General features: G+C 45.1%; 2 protein-coding genes and 1 long non-coding RNA gene across 3 annotated transcripts; all 3 read left to right on the forward strand.

The window, feature by feature from the left end:
• Positions 1–1061: 1061 nt before the first annotated feature.
• Positions 1062–11350, forward strand: GSTO1 (glutathione S-transferase omega 1). The gene is made up of 6 exons (XM_059661329.1): positions 1062–1283; positions 1475–1583; positions 5031–5253; positions 7857–7955; positions 9910–10016; positions 11116–11350. Exons 1-6 carry the CDS (start codon positions 1250–1252, stop codon positions 11267–11269), a joined length of 726 nt encoding a protein of 241 aa, XP_059517312.1. The 5' UTR covers positions 1062–1249; the 3' UTR covers positions 11270–11350.
• LOC132214314 (uncharacterized) lies at positions 5261–6416 on the forward strand. The gene is made up of 2 exons (XR_009448258.1): positions 5261–6095; positions 6131–6416. It is a non-coding gene; the product is annotated as an uncharacterized LOC132214314 (long non-coding RNA).
• Positions 11351–16262: 4912 nt separating the features above from the next.
• Positions 16263–26007, forward strand: LOC132214316 (glutathione S-transferase omega-2-like). Its single transcript, XM_059661335.1, has 5 exons — positions 16263–16367; positions 16512–16734; positions 17669–17770; positions 24226–24332; positions 25778–26007. The coding sequence occupies exons 1-5, from the start codon at positions 16309–16311 to the stop codon at positions 25935–25937; spliced, it is 651 nt and encodes a 216-aa protein (XP_059517318.1). The 5' UTR covers positions 16263–16308; the 3' UTR covers positions 25938–26007.
• Positions 26008–27784: the final 1777 nt, after the last annotated feature.

Consider the following 27784-nt stretch of genomic DNA (forward strand, 5'->3'; position numbering starts at 1 on the left):
AGTCACCAGCTCTCAAATCTAGGCAGACAAGTCAGACATTGACTACCCTTTTCCATGTGTCCTCGGCAGGAATCCCTTTTTTCTAAACCCTAAACTAGAGGGGCTGTTTGAGCAGACCAGTGGGACTAAATTTACTCCGCCCACCTGCATGACTCCGAACCCTACTAGAGCTTCAAAATTCAAATATTTAATAGATTTTTTTTGAAAACAGCACCATCGGAGGTAAGATCTAGATTTGGGCTGTTTCTTTTGGGTTAAAATTAAAAGGATGTGTCCTGCCCTAACTGGTTTGGCTCAGTGGATAGAGCCTGTGGACTGAAGGGTCCCAGTTTTGATTCCGGTCAAGGGCATGTACCTTGGTTGCGGGCACATCCCCAGCAGGGAGTGTGCAGGAGGCAGCTAAATTGAGGTTTCTCTCTCATCAATGTTTCTAACTCTCTATCCCTCTCCCTTCCTCTCTGTAAAAAAAAAAAAAAAATCAATAAAATATATTTTTAAAATAATAAAAAATAATAAAAGGATGTGTCCTGTAGTTACAGGCTGGACAAGGGCCATCCCAGGAGTCGTAGGAAGCTGGTGCTGACAGGAAAAGGCAAAGGCTGTCCAGGTGGCTGGGCGACCTGTCACTGTGCCATGGACGGGAACCTTTGGTGAGCGAGCGCGGGGCCCGGGCCACAGGCCCTGAAGCTGGGGAAGCGTTGGGGCAGAGGGGGAGCTATGACCAGGTCCGTGCCATGGAGGAGGTGGGCTTGCCAGCAGGGGCGAGGAATATGGGAGGCGGGTCAGGTGTGGACCCGGGTGGAGGGCAGACCACAGACCACCTTCGTCCAGGGTCAAGGAATGACTCTGAGGGTGTGTGTGGGTGTGTGTGTGTGTGTGTGTGTGTGTGTGTGCAACTCAACATGGGCGCATCCCTTCCCTAGGCCAACACAGTACAGTTAGGCACAGCCTCGGGGTGCAGGGTTTTAAGCACGATCCCCACAAAACCCGGAAGGCCGGCCCTGGGTGGGGCGCCGTGGGTGGGCGTCTGGGCGGCGCGTCCCCTGCAGGGGGTGGGAAAGAGCCCAGCGCGCTCGCTGCGCCCGGCTTCGCTCCAGGCGCCCCGGAAACGCCGCGCCGGCCGAGCTGGCAGCCCGCCCCCAGTTCGCACTTCGCGGAGAGGGGCAGGGAGAAAAGGAGGAGGGAGTGGCCTCTACTTCCTGAATCGCCTGCAAATCCAAGTTGCGAGCTCAAACTACGCTGCGCCACGATGTCCGGAGGGTCAGCCAAGAGCCTGGAGAAGGGTGAGGCCTGGCCGCCGCGAGAGGCGGTGATCTTGGCGACCCCCGATGCGGGTCCCGGTGCGGCTGATCCGGAGCCGAACCCTCCGGGAGGGTCTCCTCCAGGAGGGGATGGGTCGGGCCCCAGGGGCGGCGGGGGGCTGGGGGTCCCGGCGGCTCTCCGGGCCGTAACTGCGTCCGCTTGTCCCCGGCAGGAAGCGCGCCCCCAGGGCCGGTCCCCGAGGGCCTGATCCGCGTCTATAGCATGAGGTTCTGCCCGTTCGCCCAGAGGACGCGCCTTGTCCTGAAGGCCAAGGGAATCAGGTGAGAACCCGGCGGAGGCCGCTCCGGAGCGGTGCGGGAGGGGCTGCGGGCCGGGGGCGGGAAGCGGGGGGGGGGGGGGGCGGGAATCTCGGACGGGGCCCCTGGGGCGTCCTTTACTGCAAATTAGAATTCTCAGCCTTTTGGGGAGGGCATGGCGAGTTATGGGCCCTCTCCCGGGCGCGGCGGAGATGCCATAGATCCCGCTGTCTAGGACACTCCATAGATGAACCTAACCGCTTTATGGACTGGAAAGGTGGGCTCCTGTTAAGGGAGTGACAGGCAGCGGCTCTTCTAGCTCTGGTAGACCCCTGATTCCTGGTCAGTTGCCCTTGTTGCACTTTCACCGACTTCTCCATTCATGTCCAGCTTAGCTGATATTGTTGGCTGTTATTCTGAGTGTATCGTTCCTTACTAAATAGTCGATAATGAGCCCCAGTACAGAGTTCAGACCTCCACTCTCCTGGCAGGGTGCACAGTTAACTGTGCTGTACCTACTCCTGTAGGCTGGGTCTTTTGGGAAGCCTCATTGGGACTGGCCTGGTTCCGGCATAGGAGTTAGCCTCAGGAATAATGCAGTGTCATTTTCCTTCTCTCTGGCAACACCAAAGATCCATTGGAACTACCCCCTTCCAATGACCTTTGGCATCTGTGGAACAGACATTAGGTACCTATGATGTGGAAGTTTAAAATGTAGCCCCCATTCTTAAGAAATTTTCCATGTATGTGCTTAAGATTTATTAATGAATTTCAGTCTTCTGGGAGGGAGGATTAGGCAGCAATTCCTTTCCCTAAAAGAAATATAAGATGCATTCTAAAGAAAAAAAAACACACACCAAATTATTTATGGATTAGCCCTCACTTCACTAAGCTTGGCATTTTATTTGGATGAAACTGATTCTGAACACATAGCCAAATATTCAACATTTAGTAACATTTATTCAAAACACTGTATTTTTATCAAAATACTATACTATTTTCTGTATTAGTCAGAATTCTTTTATTGCAAGTAAGAGAACTCTGATCCAAATTGGACTGAAAAAAAGGCATATATCGTACTCACATAATTGAAAAGTCCAAGAGCAAGATGCAGCTGAATTCGGGGCACCAAATCCTGGGTTATGTGCCCTTCTGTAAATCCAGGTTGAAATCAGGGGTCTACCTTACTTACTGGGCATTTTCCAAAGGAAAATGGAAATGATTTTAGCATAATAGTGTGTGTGTGAGGGGCGGGCGGTTGGGGGGGGGGGTAAAGAGTGGTGACAGCTGCTAGATACTGCAAACAACAGAGGTCTGCTACATTCATGGGTCATTTTTGAGTCCCAGGAGATTCATCAGAGAGGTACTCGATTTTTACCACATGGTATAACCTAACAAAGCATGGTTTTCTTTAAAAGGTGCATCTTTCAACTTGTGACTTGTTGACTCATGATGCCAGGTTACCGCCTAATCCATGTGTTCTGAGAACCTTCTTTATTACAAAAGCCTAGGATCTACCTTTTGTTTTTATACTATACAATTTCAGAAGTGTTGATAATTCCTTGGCAAGGGGCCTTATTTTTCTTGCAGTAGCTCATATCTGAGTGTCCAACGTTATTTCAGCACATGGACCTTTTAATACACACTGACGTGTTTCATCTGAATAGTCCTTTGTTTCCATGGGTGATTACATATTTAAACCCTTAAACTAAATGCTGTTCTACAAAGGTGTTGGTGTGGCCCTAGTTGGGTTGGCTCAGAGAATAGAGCATCAGCCCAAGGACTGAAGGGTTCCAGGTTCAATGCTCATCAAGGGTACATACCTCAGTTGCAGGCTTGACCCAGGCCCTGATTGGGGCATGTGCAGGGAACAATCAATCGATGTGTCTCTCTCACACTGATCTTTCTCTCTGTGTCTCTCCACCTCTCTTCAACTCTCTCTAAAAAAAAAAAAAAAAAAATCAATGGAAAAATATCCTCGGGTGAGGATTAACAACAACAAAAAGATGTTGGTGTATGTATATATTAATACTAGGGGACCGGTGCACGAAATTCGTGCACTGGGCGTGGGGGGGGGGGAGTGTCCCTCAGCCCAGCCTGCCCCCTCTCACATACTGGGGAGCCCTCAGGCGTTGACTCCCATCACCCTCCAATCGCAGGATTGGCCCCTTGCCCAGGCCTGACGCCTCTGGCCTAGGCGTCCGGCCCGGGCAGCGGGGACCCGCAGCTGCAGCAGCCCCACGATCGTAGGCTTCACTTTAGGCCCAGGCAAGGGACCCCTAGCTCCTGGGACTGCCAGCTTCGACCGTGCCCAGCTCCCATCGCTGGCTCCACCCCTACTTCCTGCTATCACTGGCCAGGGCGGAAAAGGCACCTGATTCTCCGATCATGGCTGGGGGGCAGGGCAAAGGCGGCTCCAGGGCCGCCTTTGCCCTGCCCCCCAGTTCTTAGCTCCCCCCTGGGTTTCCGATCACTGTCAGTGGCAGGGGGCTTCTTCCTGCTTTCCCTTTCGCCTCCCTGCATTGTGACTACATATGCAAATTAACCGCCATCTTGTTGGCAGTTAACTGCCAATCTTAGTTGGCAGTTAATTTGCATATAGCCCTGATTAGCCAATGAAAAGGGTAGCTCGTCTGCCAATTACCATTTTTCTCTTTTATTAGTGTTGATGAACAAGACATATAAGATCCTTGCTTTCATGGAGCTTACATTCTAGATAATTGACATAATGGGTAAATAAGTGACCAAAGTAATTTCAGATACATATCAGTTTAATAAAGAAAGTAAAACAAGATGATCATGGAATGGAGGCTCTCAGCAGCTTCAGAATGGGTGGTCAGGGGGGGCTCTCTGCACATTTGGTGTTTGACCTGGGTAGACAGGCAGAGAAGGCAGAGGACCAGTAAGTGCAAATGCTCTAAGATGGGAACATGTTTGGCAAATTCAAGGAATATAAGAAAGGCCGATGGGGCCAGATCAAAATGACCAAAGGAAAGTCGTAGGAAACAGGTGTGACAAGTAAGCAGGGACCAGATCAAATGTGCCCTACATGTCATAGAAAGTATTTAGGGTTTGTCCTCTTTGTAATGAGTAGCAGTCGGAAGGTTGTAAGCAGGAGAGTGACCTGATCTAATTTTGTCAAAGCTCCCCCTGGCCATGTGTGCAGATGGAGTGTAGGGAGGCCACATGGAAGCTTAGAGGCTGGTGGGGGACTGTTGTAGAGGTCCGGGTGGCAGATGATGTTTTGGACGACGTAGCTGTGATAAAGCTGAGAAGTGAATAAAGTCGATATGACTTGGAGGTCTAGCTGAGCATTTGACTTGAGGAAGGGGAGCAAGGGGAAAGGAATCAAGGCTGAGTGGACTCCTAAATTTGGGGTCTGATCAGCTAAGTGGATGGGAGGGCCAGTGAGGATTTTCAGAAGTACAAAAATGTTTCATTCTCTTCATTGTCTTGCTATGTGTCTTTCAGGCACGAAGTCGTCAACATCAACCTGAAAAATAAACCTGAGTGGTTCTTTAAGAAGAATCCCGCTGGTCTGGTGCCAGTTCTGGAAAACAGCCGGGGTCAACTGATCTGCGAATCTGCCATCACTTGTGAGTACCTGGATGAAGCATATCCAGAGAAGAAGCTGTTGCCAGCTGACCCCTATGAGAAAGCGTGCCAAAAGATGGTCTTTGAGTTATTTTCTAAGGTGTGTAAGTAAGAAATTTCAGTTTCTGTTTGAAAACCCTTTGTTTTTTTAAGCTACATCAGTGGTCATATATGGTTCAGTAATTTTGGAAAGGAAAACAAAATAGGACTATACTCTTTGCAAGCCCTTTCTTGATCGGTTTCTGTTTACCCCTACAAAGTTATCCCTCTGCTGACACACTATATTCCGGCCATACTGAATGTTTCAGTTTCCCAAACTCACCACCTTATCAACTCCTGCTGGAAGACCCTTCTTCCTTCTCACTTTGCCTGGTTTTCTCCAAATCCTCTTTCATGTATCTGCTCAGATACCGCTGCCTTCCAGAAGCTTGTCCAGACCGTGTGAGTGCCCAGCTCTGTGTTCCCACAAGTACTAACATTGCCCTGTTGGTGACTGTCTGCCTTAAGCCTGTGAGTTGTACCAGGGCGTGAGCTCCTTGAGGGTGAGGGCAGTGTTCCCATTCCTGTTGACTCACTGCCTAGGTTTGTGACCAGCTCTCCCCCTTCTAAGTTGCTTAACTTGCTAAGTTACTTATTGCTTTACCGCTGTGTCTCAGGTCATTATTTGTTCAATGAGTGTAATTATGTCTTCCTTATAGATAAAATCAGTTAATCTAAAACATGGAGATCAGAGTCCGACACATGGTAAATCTCAGTGTTAGTTCTTGTTCTGACCAGTGTCTAGCAGTGAGCTTGTGTTCTGTGCTGGCAATAACTCTCAGCTGACTGAGTAAATGGCATTCCTGTAGAAGAACTGTATCTTATCAGTGTTGTAGATTAGTTCAAGCAGTTAGTATTCACAAAGACATGACCAATAGTAGACAACAAGAATAGCAATGTCAGGTTATGTCTCTATAATACAAGAATAGCAACATCAGGTTATGTCTCTATAATTCTGTTACCGTGTCAATGTATATCAGCATGCACAGAAATATCTTCTCTAGAGAATGAAATGGTTAAAGAAATACTGCAAAAATGGGACTTATAGGGAAGACATATTGTTTAAGGAGACAGTGCAAAGGGCAGCCGATGGGGATGGGAGAGGGAAATGTCTGGCTTAGCAGGATGAGGGGGAAAGAATAGTACAGATGGCTGCTGTCAAAGATGATGGACAGGGCATAGGGCATTTGCAAGGAAGATGTTGCAGAAATTAAAAAAGAAAAACAGTGACAAGAGAATCATCGTACTGTTTAGAAAGAAAATGAGCTAACAGCTGGAGATGCCCACTATTACTTTTCTACTCATATTCTGGAAAGAGGTGATCCAAGGTGCCATATGACCCCACCATCCTGTCCACAGCTCAGCAGACCAGAAATGGCCCCACCTGCACCCCCAGCTCAGTCATTTTCTCTCCTAGAAACTTGGAACTGAGACAGACTAAGACAGTCAAAATGGGGAAGCTTAGGAAGCTTAGATAGATAGATAGATAGATAGATAGATAGATAGATAGATGAGAGATAGATAGAGAGATAGATAGAGAGATTGAGAGAGAGAGAGACTTGACAAACCAAAGCTACATAAAAAATACATTTTTGGGGAAGTGGAAATTAAAAACACTGCAAAGGGAACTGTATGTGGAAAATAATGTGGAACAGACATTTAAGGGTAAGCAAAGAGGAAAGACCAGGCAGGAATTGTGGATGGAAGGGCTGCCTGCAAACCTTCAGCTCCAATGAGGGCAAGTTGTACTGACATGGATGGGATTTCAGCAGCGTCTCCTGGATTTTCACGAGTGCCTGTTTACTTAAACTGGGATGGGTAGGCTTCTGTCTTTTGCAATGGGGTGATACCAAAGGCTGAAGGATTAAAACACACAAACATCTCCACCACGGGCCTTAAAGCGTGTGACACTACACCTGTCAGGCCTCAGAGAGTCAGTTCCCTTTGAATAGTTTTCTCATGTCCTCCCCAAGCTAGAAAGCAGAAAGATTCTCTTTCCCAAGCTCCCTTGGCAGCTGGGGACAAGGCCTGGGCCCAAGGCTCTCCCTGTCAAATACACACATGGTAGAGTTCAATTCAGAAATGATCAGTGTGAGGAAATGGGTTAGGCTGAGGCACTGGTGCTGCTGGTGAGAGTGGCTGGCAGCAGAGCTTCTGGATTCCAGGAGCTGTACTGGTTGTGAGACATTCCAGAGCGGAAACGGCTTTGGTGCTAGTGGCCTTGGTTACCTCAGAGTCATTGCTGGCAGTGGCACACACTGTAACCTCTGTAGTTTCAGCTCACAGCTCACAGGTCACAGTGGGTGCTTTCCACAGGCCAGTTTGGGCATGATTTTGGAATGTTCCAGCTTAGTTTTGAGCCTGTTTGTTCAGCCTCCCAACAATTCAATGAGACACTCAGTGTCCTTTACAGATGTTTTTGGCTCAAAGTTGCCAAAGTGGGTTCTGTTATTTGCAACTTACAAAATCCTGTTTCATATAGCATCTCTGGCCATGAAACTATTTTTAAGATCAGTATATGACCTCTCTGAACACAGGAATGGGTACACCCTTGAAGTTTCTAGAACACTCTGACACTGCGACAATAAGGGTTCTATCGTGTTTTATGTGAGGCTGGTATACTTAGTCTCCCACCAATAAACTAAGCAATTATTCTCTGTCTAGGTGCCACCTTTGGTAGGAAGGTTTACAAGAAGTAAAAATAAGGAAGACTGCTCTGACCTGAAAGAAGAATTTCGCCAAGAATTCAGCAAGCTTGAAGAGGTAATCAATCACGTCTTTTGGCTTTTATCAGAGTAAATGATACACTACACCTACCCACTTGTTTCGACTCTCTTTTCTTCATATCCTCATTCCCCACATCACTTTATACCAATTAGTAATAATACCAAATAAGAAATTTTAGTTTATAACAGATTGACATAAGCTGTGTGTTTTAAGATATAAACCAAAACACCTAAAAATATTTTGTCATGGGCTTTTAAAATGTTTTGTTGCTTCGATGTTAAAATAACATGGAAAAAAGGAAATTCACCAATATTTCTATAATGTGTCACCTGTTTTCTTTTTTCCCATGCTGCTTCCAGTCCCTGTCCATAGATTTAAAAACAAACAAAAAAAAAAGAGCCCTAACCGGTCCCAGGTTCGATTCCAGTCAAGGGCATGTACCTTGGTTGCGGGCACATCCCTAGTAGGGGGTGTGCAGGAGGCAGCTGATCGATGTTTCTCTCTCATCGATGTTTCTAGCTCTCTGTCCCTCTCCCTTCCTCTCTGTAAAAAAAAAAAAAGATTAACATAAATGTAATCAGAGCATAGATACCATCCTGTGTTATTCTACTGAGTATTATATAATAAACATTTCCCACCACAAGAGTTTGCCATGATCCTACAGACACTTGGCAAAGCCAGATGTGTTTTACCTCCTTTGGGAGAGAGCTGCCATTTTGGGCCTTCAGACATTCCAAATACTTCAGGTAGATTTAAACAATCAGTTTACAATGCAGACTGTTATACAGGCCCTGAAAAAAACTGTAGAAGTTTTATAAAGGGTTAAGTTGATTTGATGTTGATTAATCAAATAATATTCTGAATTCCCCCCCTTTGACAAAACTATAATACCAATTCACCTTCTTGAATTTTGAATACATAGTTTATGCTTGGTTTTCAAATAATTTTATATAACAGTTAATTGTTAAACTAGCTATTCCCAGTATATTTTAAGTAAATTGTTTTATTGAAGAATTATAGAGAAGTAACCAAAACATAAGAGTCCCGCTTGATGAATTTTTACATAGGGAACATCGCCATAGAATCAGCACCCATTGCAAAACACAGAATATTTGTTTTGGCTATTTTTTTGTTTTGTTATATAAATGGACTAAAATAATATGCACTTTTTTGGATCTGGCTTATTTCATACAGTATTAGGTTTGTAAAGTTCATCTATGTTGGGTGTAGGTCATTCCTATTTTTTGTAGTTCCAGCATATGGCTGTATCACAGTTTTTAAAAAGATCCTTTTTACTCCTTGTGAGCAGAAAACATTTCCGCTTTGGGGCTATTACAGTTAGTGCTGCAGTGAACATTCTTTGGTGAATATATGTTCACATTTCCAAGTAGAATGACTGGGTTAAAAGTATGCGTGCACTCAGCTTTAGTAGATACTATTAAAACGTGGTTGTACCAATTTACATTCCTATCACCAGTGGTTCCACACCTCCGCTAACTTTGTCTTGTTCATTTTAGCCATTCTGATGGATGTATAGTGGTATTACATTTTGGTTCTAATTCGCATTTCCCTGATAACTAATGTGGTTGACTACCTTTTCAAATGGTTATTGGCCATTTGGACATCCTTTAATTGTGAAGTGTAAGTCTTGCCCAATTTTTTTAATAGGTGGTTTGCCTTTTTTTTCTTGATTCCCAGGAGTTCTTTCTATATTCTGAATACCAGTCCTATGTTATATTCCGAAGATCTTGCACTCTGTTGCTTATTTTATTTTTCTCCACTTTTCAGTGTATTTTGTTTATTGTTTTGTTTCATCCCAAACTAACAAATAGTAAAGCTTAAACTGATCAAATAGACAAAAAGTGAACTTGGATAGGTCAGGGTAAAGCTGCAGGTCTCACCACTCTACATAACTCACCTGCATCATCTCTGATGACGAATCTTACTAGGTATCCAAATAAGAAGTACTCTTATGCTGTTTAATGTTCAGGTTCTGACCAATAAGAAGACAACCTTCTTTGGTGGCAATTCACTTTCTATGATTGATTACCTCATCTGGCCCTGGTTTGAACGACTGGAAGCACTGGAGTTAAATGAGTAAGACATTTGAATATTTTGTGCGTAATTTCGGATAATGATAATTTGAATAGTATATGTTGACCTTTTTTCTGAACAAAAATATTTTATACAACTTTTATGAATGGGAAAAGGCAGACAGGAGGAAGACTTGTGCATGTCATATACCCATACCCATTACTGCTTCCCATTGGGGGAGTAGGCAGGGGTTCTGTGACATGTGGTAAAATGTTTTAAAAGCAATTTACTCCTTCCCTCCTTAATAAAAATCCATAAGGAAGGTTTGGGGAGGAGGAGCTGAGTGAAAAAGGTGAAGGTATTAAGAAATACAATAGTCACAGGGATGTAAAATACAGCATAGGGAATATAGACAGTAATGTTGTAATACCTAGGTATGGTGTAAGATGGGTACTAGACTTATTGTGGGATCACTTTGTATGTTATATAAATGTCTAACCATTATGTTGTACATCTGAAACGAATATGATATTGAATGTCAACTGTAATTGAAACTTTTTTAAAAAATCCATAAGGAAGTACATTTTTATAAGGCTGTCATGCAGGATTATATGACCAATGCTACCTCCCAGTTACCAGGAAGATTCCATACGGGTTTGCAAGCTCCATATTTTGAAGTTTGGCAGCCACTTTAGCTTACTCCCTCTTAGAGCTTAGAGCTATTCAGGGTTACTCTCTATATATGTATATAGTGGAGGGTCTTGCCCTAGTAACATCAAAGATCAGTGATCACAGATCTCCACAACAAATATAAAAATAATGGCAAAAGTTTGAAATATTCTAAGAATTACCAAAATGTGGCATAGAGACACGAAGTCGAACAAATGCTCTTGGAAGAATTGCGCCAGTAGACTTGCTCAATGCAGACTTGCTCAATGCAGGTTTGTTGCCACAAACCTTCAATTTGTAAAAAACGCAACATCTGAGAAGCTCAACAAAAGGAGGCATGCCTTATTCTATGATTATGTACATTTTAAAGAACTGTTTTAAAAGGTTAGAGGAGAACGAAGTGAAACTGCAGAGTGCTAATGATGACATATAGACTTTGCAATGCCTTCTTCTTTCGTCCAGCTCACACCTTCATTCTTTCCATCTCCCACAGGTGTATAGACCACACTCCAAAACTTAAGCTCTGGATGGCAGCCATGAGGAAAGATCCCACAGTATCAGCTCTCCTCATTGACGTGAAAATCTTTCAAGGTTTCTTAAATCTCTACTTGCAGAACAGCTTGGAGGCCTGTGACTACGGGCTCTGATGGGGGCAGAAGTCAACAATGAAAATATATCTGATACTTTCCTTCACCAATAGGAATAAAAGCATGCTTTTACCTTAACAAGTGCTCTCATGTTTCTTTGGATCACCTTCTTTGAGTTGACATCATGGCCCAGCGCTGGGGTTTCCTTAAGGCCTTCCTGCAGAAATGTAAACACGTTTCCTGCTCCAGATGCCCAAATGACACTAAGGTTTCTATCAGTCTCTGCTGAAAACCTCTAAGTCATCCTCTCTACTGAGATCTAGACTTCAATCTAGATTTCTAACAGCCCATAGAACATTTCCACGTGGATACCCCATTGTCATTTCAAGAGATGCCCTTTCAAGTTTGTCTTCAAGGTTCTGAATTGAGAATTTTCAATCCTCATTTTTTCCATCATCAACTGAATTTCACTTGCCATTGTCACCCATGAAGACCAGACCTGCATCACCTCAAAGTCAGGTGACTAGGTGGTCTCCTATTTGATCTCCAATATCTAATCTGTATCCTCTTCAACTCCTTCCTACCAAAATCCCATTTCAGGTCTACAACATAGAGATTATGTTGTACAACCCATTCAATATGTAATTACTGTGGATACCACATCCCTTAATGCAGTATGTAAGGCCGAATGAGTAGTAGGTAACATCCCCCTTCAGAAATAGTAATGCTATCTTCCAAACACTTCCATAGCCCATGGGCCTTCTCACTAATGTTTATCATCACATCACCTCCAGGAGAAGAAGGTAGGTCAGAGAGCATCACCTCACTCTATAGATCATTCAACTAAGGTCCTGAGGTTAAATGAGACCTTAAGAGGCTGGCAGAAATATCTGGAGGACACAGCCAGCACCCTGTTCTTACTGTCAGAATTAAGGGGCTGTTGACCAGCCAGCCCCAATACAGTCTGGTTTCCTGTACTTCAACCGAAGAGCACCTAGCAATCACCTTGGGCTCACTGCTGGGGGTGGGCCGGGTGGGCCACATTTGAAAAGAGCGCCCCCCTCCCACCCCATTGTGACGCAAGCGATCTGGGGGCCGCACCCTGAGAGGCAGCTGACCAAGGATGACTTCACAAAGGGCCTTCGGCCGCCAATGCCCAAGCTCTGGGCAACCCATCTCTGCCCCATCGGCCTGCCCCACACTCTGGGCCCAGGTCGGCTGCGGGCGGACTTCAGTCGGAGGCAGACACGGGCACTGAAGTGCCACAGAGAGCCACTACCTGGTCACAGACACCCGTGGGGAATCGAGACTCCGGTTCTCAGCAGCCTCCCAGCGGCTCCGCTCGCACCGACTGGCCGGAGCGCTTCCGAAGGCCTCTAGGGTTTGGCTGGAGCTCTGGGCTCCGCGGCCAGTAGGCGGGTAGGATCTCACTCCAGGGGCGGGCTCCACCCTCGTTTTACAGCCGGTTCCCTTTCCCACGGGCAGGGAGGTGTCTGGCGGTGTCTCTCCTGTCCCCTCCACCGGGTGGGTGCGTGGGTCTGGCCAGGGTTGCATTTGAAGGGAAAAGGGGTGTGTGGTCAATTCTGGAAACAAGTCCTGATTCTATTTCAAACAAGTCTATTTGAAAATAGAGCTGCTTTTTCTCACTTATTCTTCAAACTCGGTGAACAATATCTGAACACCCAGTCATCTTTCGTGGAAATTAGGCTTCTGAAGTATTCAGAGGGATGTCCTCCGGGTTTTGCCACTCTCTGAGCTAGGTATGAGAAAAAAACATTTTTTGAAAACCTGAAAAATGCAAACTCCACTTCTATTCTCAAAACAGAGATTCAGTTAAATAGAGTAAATTATTTCTGTGGTGGCATTATTTTCCTCGAAGGCTTAAGTTACTATTACCCATGACTGAAAATCCCCACATTTGCAAATAGATCCGATTATATTTCAGACAGCTGGAAACCAATTTGGAGTCGGTTTAATATGGCCTTGTTACCATTTGTTTCTTGCTTGAATGAGTCAGTATAATAGAGGTGTAAACATGATATAATTGCATAGAAGGACAATCTGCAAAGAGGATTTCAAAGAAGTACCTATTGGGTCTTTAAAGGGAAATAGGGATAAACTCAAAGGTCATAATTAAACTCTTTCCAGGGAAACCATAGTGTTCAGCGGTAGGATTAAAATCCACATTACTGAAATGTAGCCTGCAGCATTCAACCCATTCAACTGCCGTTTAACTGGTAACTGGTGAAAGAAATATTCAGTGTTGAATTCTAATTCTAATATGCTTGGCAAAGCTGGATTGCAGTGCATTTCATCTTTATGGGTACAAAATTGGAATGCACTATGCTCTTAAAAATGTGTTCTTATTCACTACTATTAGTCATTAACTTTGAGCTCTTACTGAGGATCACCTGTATGATTTCATTCCATATTCAAAACCCATCACGAAGGTGCTGTTTCTTTCTCATTTCACAGATGAGAAGGATGAAGGTCAAAGAGAGAGAGCTTGTCTAAGTGCCAAAGCCAGGGTTTGAGTATAAGTGCCATTGGAGAACCTTGACATTATTTTTCTTCCCTTCAGGGGAAGAATTGTTTTCATTACTTTGTCTATTCTCCCCTAACTACACCAAATAGACTTGCATTTTAGAATGTGACTTCCCACACACGGCTATACTTTGAAGAAACAGCGTTTACCAACTCTCAGAGTTGGTTTCCTTTAAAAGGTGGCAATAAGAGGAGGGGGGAATCTTGGAAATAGGTTCTCTCTAGCATAGTGGAAAAGTGGAACCTTTTACTTTGCAAATGGAATTCCCAGTTTGGCCCTTAGAATTCATTCATTGTCAGTTTCCTCCAGGATGGACAAACTCAGGCCAGAGAGCCAAATCCAGCCCACTGCTGGGTTTTGTACAGCATAAGAACTAAGGATGGTTTTTACATTTTTAAATGGTTGAAAAAACCAAGAGAAGAATCATAATTTATGACACATGAAAATTATATGAAATTCACCAAGAGTAAACCCTAATGGAAACTATTCACCACTCAGTTCGTCTTCATTGATTAAAATTAGTTTCAGAATAGTAGTTATCCTATTACTTTATCTTCCAAAATGCAAAATTGTCAGCATGGCAAGTGAAGAACCAATGTCTTTTCCAATACCAGACTTCCTGCTGACACATATGCAATTTCTTTTGAGAGAAAATGTATTAGAAGAACATTTTTGCCATTCCCCAAACTTATAAATCCACAGCAACCTGTCATGTCCCACATGAAATCACTCTGAATGACCTAACAATATTGTTGAGTCACTATTCCAAAGACTTTCAAAGATTCCTATTTAGTAGGGGGAAAAAACTTTAACACTATTAACCAAGAATTTCTGGATAGACTGGAATTCCAAACGACAAAATGTGTCCAATCATGAGCTACATAATTAGGTTCTGTCATTTTAATGAAGGATATTTAGATTCAGCTAACAATTGTTGAGCAGCAATTATGTGTTAGATCTTTTCCAGGACTTAGATCCTTTCCTCTCCACACTGTTAGCTGCTTTAGAGGCCAAGACAATGAGCCAGGCTTTGGACTTTTAAGGTTCTTCAACCCTACTAGCGGGTCACTTTGGGCAAATAATTTCATTTTCCTGAGGATATTTTTTATTTTGTAAAATAGGAATATTAGTTGCCTGAGTAGTTGTGGGAATCAAATAAGATAATCCATGGAAACCATTTAATCAGAATGAGTGAGGCATAGAATGCTTTTCTTTCCTCCTTTACTTGTCAACCCTCTGAAATGCACTGATGAGTAATTCCTGTTTCAGCTCAATCCTGTAAAAATCAAATAAGTTCTCTTTCCATCTGCTGAATTTCAGGATCACCAAGCTGCTTAGGGTCGGAGTAAAGGCCAGCTACCGCCTTGATTTCATGTAGCTGGAAGAGCGATCCAAGTGACCCCTGTATTGCTGGGCTGTTGACAATGTGACCTTAGCCATTATAAAGGGTCTTCTCTAAGATTCATGCTGGGGGATGGGGAGAGCTCACACATTTTTCTTTGCCTCTAGATTATCTTGTTTCGAATTCATTACCATTTTTTTCATAGCTTGGGTACAATCTCACGAATAGGGCTGGAACTAGAGTGAGGCCAGCGAGGGCACAAAATTTAAGGAGACAGTCAATACTAACAAGTGTTTCTTCTCATCTGCTATATTATGAAAAAGCTTGCCTTTATTTTTGGGGCTCATACAGAGAATGAGGCCTATTGTCTTAGAGATGCAGGAGGAAGGGCTTAGAATGGGAAGGAAAACCTTAGTGCTACCCAGGTTAATGTTTGTTCAACTCCCTTGAAATACATGCTGGCGTGTCAATGCTCCATCTCCACAGATTTCAGTGCCGAGAAGGGACCCCACCGAAGGCTGTGCCCACGTGTGCAAGGCAGGGGGTACTTCTCAGGGTTTTTATTTGTTGTGCTTCGCCCACACTCCTCCTTGGACTTCCAAGTCTGGGGCGAAGTCTCTCCGCGTTGTCATCCCACCTCGCTCGCTCCCCGGATCTCATCCCCGCTGCCCCGCCGGATCCCAGTCCTTAAACCTTGAATTTGGGCTGCAGGGGCGGCGCGCCGGCGCCTGCGGCTGCGGCCGCGGCGAGCTCCAAAGGCGAGGCTTGGAGCACTGGGCGCTGTGCAGACGCATGATCACCATGGGTGAGGATGAGAGCAGGAGCCTGGGGAAAGGTGAGTCCTCTGGGTCCGCGGGATGGAGACGCTGGGCCTTGGCCCTAAGACCAGCTCAGTGAGGGGGCGGGGGGGGGGGGCGCGGGAGGGGCGGGACGGGGGGGGGGGGGGGCTGGAAGGATTCCTCTGCACAAAAGCCACGTGCAAAAGTGTCTAGTCTGGGGACTCCGGAAGAGGAGGAGGAGGAGGAGGAGGAGGAGGAGGAGGAGGAGGAGGAGGAGGAGGAGGAGGAGGAGTGCACAGCCCTCTTGAGGTCACAGGGAGGAGAGTGAGCCCCTCTCCCCAGTGGCCTAATCCACCGCTTGGTACCCCTCACCCGCCCCGCAGGAAGTGTCGCCCCAGGGCCGGTCCCAGAGGGCCTGATTCGAATCTACAGCATGAGGTTCTGTCCCTTTGCGCACAGAACGCGCTTGGTCCTCCTGGCCAAAGGCATCAGGTGAGAGATGGAAGGTCAGCGCCCACAGGCACCCGGGGATGTTGCAAATCGGGAGCGCCCCGGCTTCTCTTCTGCTCTGGAGATGAGCGTCTGTCTGGGCCAGCCTCTCATGTTGGTTGTCTTGTTTTCCCTTTGCCTTTTAAGCTATGAAGTTATCAACATTAACCTGAGAAACAAGCCTGACTGGTACTATACAAAGCACCCCTTTGGCCAAATCCCTGTCCTGGAAAACAGCAGATGTCAGCTGATCTACGAATCTGTGATCGCTTGTGAGTACCTGGATGATGCTTATCCCGGAAGGAAGCTGTATCCATATGACCCTTATGAGCGAGCTCGCCAAAAGATGTTATTGGAGCTGTTCTATAAGGTATGTTGAATTTTTTTTAAAAAGCCACTTACGCTCTCTCTTACTTTGTATGTCTTTCCCAAACTTCAATTCATTTTTAAAGCCCAATCATCGGTGAAATTGTTTTGTTTTGATACTGCGTGTGCCTTAAGAGAATAACTGGTATGCAATTATAGTAGAGCCATTGCCTCTGATATTAAAGGTTAAAGGCTTCACTGAGAGGTGCTTTCCATGTGAACTAGCAGTCTCCAGAGGTATGATTATGGCAAAGTTTTGACTGTGTGACGTAAGACAGGAATATTGAAAGAGCTGAAAACTGGTGATGCTTTACAGGGAATATTATTAAGGTTTCAGGTTTAAAAATACTGGGGAATAAACACACTAATGCATGGAAGGGAACTGCTCTTTTTTCAGAGCAAGAGTGCCAACTGTCCAGGAAATGTGGAGACAAAAGGGGGTACCTGCTGATAACTGGGGGGAAAGTGTAGAAACTTTAAGATGGTTCTCTTTGAAATGCAATAAAAACAACTGACATATACTGAGCATGTATGATGTGCCAAGCACTATTCTAACTCCCTTTATAAAGGTTAACTCATGCAACCCCTACAACTGCCCTTGCACCAGGTGGGTACTATTACTGTATCCATTTTTTTAGGTGGGAACACTGGGGCTTAGAGAGGTTAAGTGCCTGCCTAAGATTGTACAGCATGGAAATAGCTGATCAAGTAAGAAGCACTTGAGAACACTTTTTAAAAGCACCTTGTTTTACCAGGGAGCTAAGACAAATGGATTGCCGGAACTACAGAGACCCTTCAGGATACTCCTATTGAGGAGCCGGGATGTGGGCGTTGGCCTGTTAAGCTGGGGGGACAAAGCTTTGGCTGTGTTTGTAGGCAGAGCAGACGCGTGGAGTTCCCTCAGATTCTCCACTAAGAAACCTGTGTCCTCTGATTAGGTCCCACATTTGACCAAGGAGTGTCTGGTAGCGTTGAGATGCGGGAAAGAATGCTGTGATCTGAAGCTAGCCCTTCGTGAGGAATTCTGCAACCTTGAAGAGGTACAAAAAGGGGCCCCTCTCCTGGTTAGATCCAATGGAAGAAGCGATGTAGGGTCGTTAACCTGGTCACCCTGACACCTTCTGCTTGCACAGACTTCGTCTTTCTGCCTGACTTTGATAAGTTCAGCTACTTGTCATCTTAACTCGTGCTTTCTCTATTTTAGAATATGTGCTTGGGTCTGATTTCCAGGAATGGCATTACCAGATCAAAGGGCATGAACACTGTACAGGCTGGAGCTCTATGATGCTACATCCTCCCCAAAGAGCAGTATATGAAAATGCCTTTTGCTCTACCTCCTTTTCATTCTTGGGGAACTTTGTGTAAAAAGATATGTGCCACCCTAACCAGTTTGGCTCAGTGGATAGAGTGTTGGCCTGCGGACTCAAGGGTCCTAGGTTCGATTCCGGTTAAGGGCATGTACCTTGGTTGCGGGCACATCCCTAGTGGGGAGTGTGCAGGAGGCAGCTGGTCAATGTTTCTCTTTCATCGATGTTCTTAACTCTCTATCCCTCTCCCTTCCTCACTGTAAGAAAATCAATAATATATATATATATATATATATATATATATACACATATATATACATATATATATATATTTTTTTAAAGATATGTGCCTGTTTTGAAGAGAGAGAGCAATTTCTCGTTGTTGATATAATGAGTATTTCTTTGATTGCTAGTGAAGTGGGATATTTTCCCCAAAGTATGCCATCTCTTAGTGTTCTTGTTTTTTTGTATGAAAATGGTCTGTTAGCTGGCTTGTCTATCAAGGTCTTACTGGTTTTCTTTGCTGATTTGTGAAAGTTCCTTTTAAAGAGTTTCTTACAGGTACAAGATACTTGCTTGTTTTTAAGACATTTTTGTTTTCTTTTGTTATAAGTTTTAACTTGGCTTATCTTTTTCTGTCTGCATAGAAATATAACATTAAAAATTCTGTGCCATAATCTTTTCTGTTGTGATTTCTTCCATTGTTTTTATACACAGGAGGTTCCTCCCCACCCCCCACCCCCCGCTTCAGAGATTCGATCAATATTCATTTATCTTTTCATCCACCATCCATCACTTTAAAGATGTTTGACTTGTCAAGCATTGCTTTGCTAGCTTCAACATCCTTACTATCTTACAAATAAATTTTGGCAAAAGAATTAAGCCCATTAAAAGGATGCCAGGATAGAATTTTCAGGGTGGTCCTTTAATCCCCAAATGTTGGCAAGATGCCTTCTGGATCTTCATAGTGATGAACAGCAAGATGGGGCATGTTCTACCAGAAACTACTTCTAAGGTTTCTTTGTAGAGGACAAATGATTTTATACTGTTATACACACTTGGTTTGTTTTACAGGTGTCCTTGGTTCATTGTCATTAGCTCAACTTCAGCTGTATATCAGTGTAGCAGGGCCCTGAAATTTGAAATCTTGAGAATCTCCCCTTATCTTTTATGAACTCAAGACTTCCGCCCTGGAGTTGAGTACTTTACTGTTGCTTTTGGATAAGGGCCTGAATTTTTGGTTTATTGGCAAGCAGCTTTGTGTCTTTTGGGTGTGTGTGTAGGGGGAAGGGAAGGAGAGGAGGTTCTGCTTCTTAAGAACTATTTCCATCAAGAAAAACCACCTCCTTCCTCCTCCAGCAAGGACATGAGCACCCCCACTGTGAGCCACCATGCTGTCTGTCCTCCTTAGAGGCTGGGGGTGCAGGGCAGCAATTACTGAAGCTGAATCCAAGAGTCCAGGACTGTAGACTGAAGCTTTTTAGAATGCCTGGTTTGAGGAAGTCTCGGATTCTCTTCTCTTCGTGACCTTGTTTGTACACAAAACCCTTACAGATAAGATTTCTTCCTCCCTGCGAACCTCCTGGAGGTGCCACAGTCAGTGCGCCTCACCAGCAATGGCCACAAGGGGGAGCCCGCGCGCTTCTTCCTTCCACTTGTGCTCCAGCTGCTAACCTCCTTTCCATCCCCCTGGGGGAGCCCGAGAGATCCTCACAGAAGATGAGGGGACCTTCCTACCAGGCTTTCCACCTTCAGGGGGGTGGAAATAGTGTTCCCTCGTCAAACCAAATGGTCCTTTGCTCCTCATTTGCATGCCCACTCTTCATCTCTTACCACATCCTTTAAAAGCAAGGGGACCACCCTCTGTAGTCATTTTTCAGTGAATTGGAGAACAGAAAGTTTAAAAAATAGATTTTCTATTATTTCAGAACATCAAATGGCTATCCCTCATATATCTCAATTTATTAAGTCTGAATTAAAGATGTGTTAGAAGGGCTAGAAGGCAGAGCCTCAGTTCCCTCCCCACGTGTGGCCTCGTGAGGGATGCCTGGGCCTTGGATGAACAATATCTCCTCTAAGCAGGCCATTTGGCCTTGCTTGGTGATGCCGAGGACAATAGCGCTGAAAGTGAGGGATTCCACTGTGAGGGAAGCTATTCGATATTAAGAATGGCCAACATCATTCGCTGTGGCAGGCGGGAAACAAAGAACTCAAAATAGAGTTTTTAAAAATGACGTTGGATATTAACATGACCACGGCTAAGTGCGTCCGGGTATAGCAGCAGCAGCTTCCTAGTCTGTTTCTGATGACAAAACACTTAGGAAAGATAAGACACTGGGAATTAAGACTGCCGGTTTAGTTTGCCTCTAACTATCCTAAACATTGTCAGAGCAGCTCATTGGCTGTAAGCAAGACACTCGTTTAAACTGAGAACACAGAAGAACTATTTGAGTGAAGTTGCCTGGAAGGAGAGAATTCTGGTAAGCTCTGCAACCACGAGTATGTTGGTGTGTGTCCCCTCCCTGCAGAGCCCCTGACTGAGAGCAGGGAGAAAGAGCAGGATTGAGGGGGCAGTTCTCCTGGGAAGCTGGGCCAATCCGTGGCTGCAGAGCAGGAGAGGCTTTCAGAATATGCCGATTCTAAGGTTTTTGCTGATTCTTAAAGAACAAGCAAAGAGTTCACAAAAGACTGGAAGCTTCTGTGAGTAGAGTCCTCCTACATTTGAAGTAGAATGACACAGGGATCGACTCTAGTCTGGGAATTAGGAGAATGGTGTTTCTGTCTTAGCTCTGGCACCAACCAGAGGGTCCCCTTACCTCCCTGGGTCTGTTTCCTATCCTGACAGTGAGAGTCTCTTGTGCTTCCATGTGAGAGACAAGACTCAGCTTGCCAGGATGTTTTCCTCTCCATTTCTGCTGCCAGGAAACCCAAGTCCAATCGAAAGCTTTAAGGATCTCTGCAGGACGCCTGGCTTGATATCTTGATACCATTTTCCTTCCTTGTTTTGACCTGTTCTTTTATTTTCCCAGAGCTTAGCATTTTATTATTTTTCATATTTAATATTTTATTGTGCACTTCCTTTACCCTGCAGCTCTAATCTTTCGTGTAATGAGCCTGGTCTAAAAAAAATGGCAAAATGATGGGGGGGTGGGGGGGAGTCACACTAGATGACTTCCAGTGGCCCTTCCGGTGCTGATGTTCTGTGATTCTAAGGGGAAAAGTTATTTCACATGTTTGGAAGTTATCAGGTTTGCATAGAAGGGAGCTCTCCTATTGAGGGTCCTAAGACTTCACTAAATCTCTGAGGAGGGCTGGCCAGTATGTTCTCCTACATCATTGGGATGTGTCTGTAAAGGAGCTGGCATGTTGTGCTAGTTTACAGGAAGCCAGATATTCTGTTGGGATTTTTAGATTTGCCCTGGGAGAAATCTGGTGGAGAAATGTCTGTCTGAGGCAGCTGAGGCAAGAACTCTAAGGATCTTGATGTGAGTGGTCCCAAGTCACTCTTGGATTTAAGAAAAGTGCAAAGGAATGTGCATATGTATTTTGGGAATGGGCTAGAAGCTGCCAGAAAATAGTTGATGCCTCACCCGTTTCATCTATATGCTCATCTCGACTTTTTACTATACAAAGTACCTTGTTATGACTTGAATTACTTTGTGAGAGCTGATGTACAGGTTGATCATAGCTATAAGATCATATATATTTAATGGCATACACTCCTACTTTGAGTAAATGGAAAGCTTCAGAAACATATACTAAATAAATGTCAATTACTAAGCAACTATTCATTTTCAAAATATCTTGTTACTTTACCAAAGGACCCATCATGGGTTCCATTAAATGTCTGCATATGATTTCTTTTGACAAGGACTTTCCCAAAAGCACCTCTGCTCTGTAAAGCACAGGAGTTACACAGAAATTCCAGAGTCGATCCACTTAGCCATGAAAGCTAGTAATAAACTGGAAGTATATGTTTCAAAATCAGTGATACAAATTTGGGTAACTATTTTTATTCCCGACCATAAGAAGTCTTGTGCCTTTCTGGAATCCATGAAAATGGAACAATTTGTCCCTCTACTCTGTACGTCAGAGCTTATTTATACATGACTGAAAATAGTCTCTGTTTTGAATTTTCATTGGCCAGATTCTGTTGTTTTAGTACAATCCTGTTAGTAGTTTCTTTGAACAAAGTGACACCATCTCACATTTTTTTCAGATTTTCAGGACACCAGGAAGGGGGCTTCTCTATGCCATACTGGGAGAGAATGAAGACTTAGACTTAGGGCCACAAGATTTGCTTTCTGCTCTGAGAAGGATGTGGGGACCCCATCGATCCTTTCTGTGAGGGGTGGATTTGCTTTATGTGGATGTAACCTTCTGAGGTCACTGTGCTTTGTCATCACAAGAACTCACTTTATTCTTGCATGGTGGGCACTAACATTGCCACCATTTTACAGACGAGAAAATTGAGGCTTGGAAGAAGAGGTACATAAGTTGCCCTGGGTTTCATGTTGAATGAGAGGTGGAGCCCAGCACAGGACCAGGAAGGAGGAGGAAGGGGGGGGGGGAGAGAGAGAGAGAAACATCAATGTGAGAGAGACACATTGATTGGCTACCTCCCACAAGGGTCCCTATGGGGCTGGGGAACCTGCAACCGACGTACATTCCTTTGACCGGGAATTGAACCTGTGACCCTTCGGTCCACAGGCCGACACTCTAACCACTGAGCAAACCAGCCAGAGCAGAACTTACCTTCTTAACTATAACCTTACACTACCTCATAGAGTCAACATCTGTTTTAGAGTATAAAAAATCAAGCCTGATTGATAACGATAGGAGTATGGAAATCTAGATAAAGGGCACAGGAATCTAGATCTATAACTACAGGGAAGAATTTAGTTGACTATGAGTTAAATGGGTCAAAGTCACCTGATTAGCTAGGTAATTGACACCATACCTTTCTCTTTGGGAAAACCTGGCCTAAAAACAATCTCTGCTAAGTACTTTTGCTTTTTAAATTTTCAAGTGCTTTTATTTATTTGTTTATTTATTTTGACTTTGGCTGTCTGTTAAGAGTTTATCTGCTTTCTATCTGGATTAATTTGTCCCATTTGGGAAAGAGAAATTTTATTTTAATGTAAAAAATTGATAATGTCGAGTGGCCAACAAGTGTGAAGTTCAAAGAACTGAAATAAAAAAGAAAATATGATAAAAAGACAATGGTGAGATTAGTCTCTAATTAGACTCAGTGGTTCTCAACCTTCTGGCCCTTTAAATACAATTCTTCATGTTGTGACCCAACCATAAAATTTTCATTGCTACTTCATAACTGTAATGTTGCTACTGTTATGAATCGTAATGTAAATATCTGATATGCAGGATGGTCTTAGGCGACCCCTGTGAAAGGGTCGTTCGACCGCCAAAGGGGTCGCGACCCACAGGTTGAAAACCGCTGGATTAGCGGGAGTCCATTAAGTAGCACTGCTCTTTCTTGCCCAGCTCCGTGGTTGAGTGTCGACCTATGAACCAGGAGGTCACGATTCAATTCCTGGTCAGGGCACATGCTCGGGTTTCAGGCTTGATCCCCAATAGGGGGCATGCAGGAGGCAGCTGATCAATGATTTTTCTCTCATCATTGATGTTTCTATTTCTCCCTCTCCCTTCCTCTCTGAAATCAATAAAAAAATTTTTTTTAAAGAAAGAAAGCAAAAGAGGAAGGCACATGGTGACACAGTATCCCCTTTGTTACAGATAAAGTGAATCCTGGAGAGTGGGGGGTCACAACTGGAACAAGCGGGGTTCCTCCTGTGGCCCTCCTCCATCCCAGTATTAAGCTGCACTGGCCTGACACAGGGCCTCCGCCCTCCGGGGGCTGAGCTGCTCCAGGCTGAGAGAGGGGCTGGGCTCCCACTGCCTGGGTGGTCCTTCCAAATTCTCCCCTCAGAGGAGCCACCCTCTCCCTCCAGGGTTCAAAGGAGGGCAGGGACTGAGTGTGGCCAGGAGTATCACCCTAAATAGGGTGGAGGAAACCTCAGAAAAACGGGGGAAGCACTTACCTAACAAATCAGAAGCAGAATCCAAGCCCAAGTTCTCTGTGGGAACTAATTTGATATTTGTATTTAGTATCCATAACTATGCCAGCAGATCAGCAAATTAACTTGCTTTTGTTCTGTTTAAACTTTTAGATTCTTAGCTATCAGAACACCGTCTTCTTTGGTGGAGACTGTATATCCATGATTGATTACCTCTTTTGGCCCTGGTTTGAGCGGCTGGATGTATATGGAATAGCTGAGTAAGACATTTGACCACGTGGTCATGACTCCCTGGGGTCGGACTGGGCAACAGTGGCTGAAATGGTGTGTGTGCCATTCATCCTCCTCTGGACGTGTTTCACGATGCGTGTGAAATGAAGTCAGGTTTTACACTGTTTCCTTGTTTAAAATGCATCTGTGTTCTTCTGCCACTCTCTGTGGACCCACACTCTCCACATATTTCTGCTGGTAAGACCTGTGGTGCCTCAGAGCTACTGTTCTCATCAGCCATTCCAAACTCAGGCCAGTGGTGCAAGCAGGTGGTGAGTCTTAGTCACTGGGTTTTGGTGACTTGTCTGCAGCTCCCTCAGTGGACCTGCTGAGATAATCCTCCTAAGGACTGTCTAGAAATCCAGTGCCCACCACACACTTTACTCACAGTTAGTTCTCTGAGGAATCTGCCCCAGATAGGAATATTTTAAAACACACACACACACAAACAAGCACTGATTTTAAAAGCAATAGATGCTCGATGTTAAAACAAACAAATGAAATGGCCACCATGGAAGTGTAGGGATGTTCAAAGTAGAAGAAATTGCGTGGAGGTGGCGGGGGGAGGGCTATGTAGGGGCCCTGGGCAGAACATGTGCTTTGTTGTCAGAATGCTCAGAGGAGAAGTGCTGGCTCTAATCCCAGCCAGTCACATGATGGGTGCTGGATGCATGGTGGGTGCTGGACGACTCTGGCATTTGGGAATCCAGTCCTGCCCAGCCAGAGCTGCGAGGGTGCCCTTGTAATGAGTGGGCTTGACTCTACCCAGGAGCCATCTGCACATCCCCCTTTGGCTGTCTCTGAGCAAAGATCAGATAGAACATATTCAGATATTTTAAACTCTGTCTCAACGCAAACATCATGAAAAACCTGTCTCCTCTGGGGACAGAGTATTGAACCACAGATTCCCCACTAACAGGCTGTATGATCTTGAAAAAGTCACTGGACATAGTCTAGATCTAAACTTCTGATCTTTGAAATAATGGAGCCCAATCAGCTCTATTATTTCAAAGTTTGATGATTGTTTCCACTCATTATTTTTTTTAAAGTGTTTTGGAAACGACTTGTTTTTATTTTTTCCAAACCCACTAACGTAGGATCTGAGAATGACAGAAGAATGTCTCTTTCAGAGGGTTGTCTTCCTGTTGATAACCAGCCAGGCATAGGCACCTTATTTCCCCAGAGCAATCAGCCCACAAGTATTTAGCTGTATTGTTAAAATCAGTAGCAACTTACACAATTCAAAAGCACACACAGGTATTCCAAAAACAAGGATTTTCTTTCAATAAGTGATCATGCCCAGTTGCTCATAGCTAACTAAGATGACTCTATTGCCCAAAGAAACCCATTTTTTTGGCATCTAAAGAGCGACGCGTGCCATTTTCCCTGATGCCTTCCTCTTCCGGTGAGCTAACACTTCTTTCCTGTCCTGCAGCTGTGTGAACCACACCCCCGCTCTTCGGCTCTGGATAGAGGCCATGAAGCAGGACCCCACGGTGTGTGCTCTTCTCATAGATAAGAATATTTTCCTGGGCTTCTTGAATCTCTATTTTCAGAACCACCCCGATGCCTTTGACTATGGGCTGAGTTGCTGAGCCCCATGGTCCTCCCCTTCACTACCCAGAATTCCCAAGCATGCCGTGACACTGTTCCAGGAGTTGTTTGGGTGGGTCAATCAATCTCTGTTCCTTTTCTTTGAGGTTCCTAATAAACATGGAGACAGAAAAGGTATTCTTTCTGGTCGTCACTGTCTGACTCCTCGAGCCCACAGCTTCTAAGGATTGTCTAGAAAGCCAGTACCCAGTGCACGTTTTAGGAGCCTATGTGCTTCCCTGTCTCCTTGGCCTTGGGCCCCAGTTTGACCTCCAGATTATTGATGCTGATGTTGATGTTTAAGGCCTACTGATCATTGACATTTTGTCACTATAAGCTGGCATCCTCCACAACCTCCCTGGTGGGAGCAAAGGCAGAGAGGAAAAGGAAGAAGAAAACACTCCAAATCCAAATATTCTCCACTTGGCAAACGAAAGCTGCAGCCCACGTGGGTGAGCATGAGTATCATTGTCATTCACATTTTGGCTATGGGCCTGGGAGACACCGGGGGTCCCATGACTGAAAGAATTCCAAAGCAGGAAATGAAACACCCGTTATCACCCTGGACTAAAGACGTCAGAATTTTACCAGTGCTGTCGGGGCTCAGGATAGCTCACAAAATGTTCTATAGCCAACATCCTGTCTTAAAAAAATACACACACCCCAAACCCAGTCCCAGGCAAAGGTCACTCTGTTGGATTTGCGTCACACACTCTTTCAATTCATTGCAACAAACACCTCCAGTTGCCTGTTGTGTACCAGACCCTGGGACATCTGCGTGATAAGATGACAAAGGTGACAAAGACATGGGAGCCCCGGGTCCCTCCACTCATTTTGGTTGGGGTGTTAGATCTAGTGTTTTGAAGCTGCTTGTCTTGCTGTGGGAATGCTTGTTTCAGCCTGATATGCTGGCTCGGACCCCTGAAGGTGACAAAGAGCCCAGAAGAGTGGCCTGGTGTGCTGGCAGGTGTCTTAGGCGTGGGACGGGTCTGTCCAATGTCATCTTGTCTCAGGATCTAGCGATCAGCCTGTGATCCTTTTAAGCCTAACTTTTTCCCAGCCTCCAGCCAGGCTGAGACCAGGCAACAACAGGAGTGATGTTGTGAGCTGTCTGCTGCCCTTGCCTCTGACTCAGCCCAAACCAGCCTCATTTCTCCCCATGTCTCAGCCTGGCCTGGCCATCTGCTGCCTCTGGGTGTATTTTGACGCATGTAAACAGTTACCAGTGTGACTCCATGCCAGTTGGACAGAAGCAATCCTGCTCCGTGAGGTGGCCTGGTCTGCCATCGCAGGCGCCACATGACAGGGGCCATCTGCTGCACCGTCTTCTCAGGATGGGATGCCCTGTTGCCATGGCACCCAAGCCAATGCAGAGTGACGTCTGTGAGTCACATTTCCCTGGGATCTTTGCTGGGCTTCTGTGGCCTCTCCAAGAACGTGGGGACTGATCAGCCCTTGCAGGTGTAAATCCCATGTGCTGGTGAGTGTTTAGCATGGGACCAAAATTACTGTCAGCACAACAGTTAATGGCATGTCTCTGATAGCCAAAACCAAAGACGTTCTCTGTTGGGCTCCACATACTAATTTAGGAGACTTGAAGCACCAAGAACTAAAGCATGGAGGAGAGTGCTTGTGGGACAGGCTGCAGGCCGGCAGCCCACAGCCCAGTTTGGGATTTGAATGCCTTTCCACCAGCTGTGCTCTTTGCATTTTGCAAAGGTCACCTGCACTGCCTTCCACCTTCCACTTTCTCTCCCCCCCCACCTCTCTCTCTCTCTCTCTCTCTCTCTCTCTCTCTCTCTCTCTCTCTCTCTCAATGCCACCCATCTGACCCAAAAGAATCTGAGTT

The sequence above is a fragment of the Myotis daubentonii genome, chromosome 13 (genome assembly GCF_963259705.1).
Source record: "Myotis daubentonii chromosome 13, mMyoDau2.1, whole genome shotgun sequence".
NCBI classification, from domain to species: domain Eukaryota; kingdom Metazoa; phylum Chordata; class Mammalia; order Chiroptera; family Vespertilionidae; genus Myotis; species Myotis daubentonii.

Bases quoted from the DNA above. Each gene is read 5' to 3' on its own strand.
- GSTO1 (XM_059661329.1), top strand. From the start codon at position 1,250: ATGTCCGGAGGGTCAGCCAAGAGCCTGGAGAAGG. The intron at 1,584-5,030 runs GTGAGAACCCGG...TGTGTCTTTCAG, and splicing joins CTGAAGGCCAAGGGAATCAG to GCACGAAGTCGTCAACATCA. The intron at 5,254-7,856 runs GTGTGTAAGTAA...TTCTCTGTCTAG, and splicing joins TCTTTGAGTTATTTTCTAAG to GTGCCACCTTTGGTAGGAAG.
- LOC132214316 (XM_059661335.1), top strand. From the start codon at position 16,309: ATGAGGTTCTGTCCCTTTGCGCACAGAACGCGCTTGGTCCTCCTGGCC. The intron at 16,735-17,668 runs GTATGTTGAATT...TCCTCTGATTAG, and splicing joins TATTGGAGCTGTTCTATAAG to GTCCCACATTTGACCAAGGA. The intron at 24,333-25,777 runs GTAAGACATTTG...CCTGTCCTGCAG, and splicing joins GATGTATATGGAATAGCTGA to CTGTGTGAACCACACCCCCG.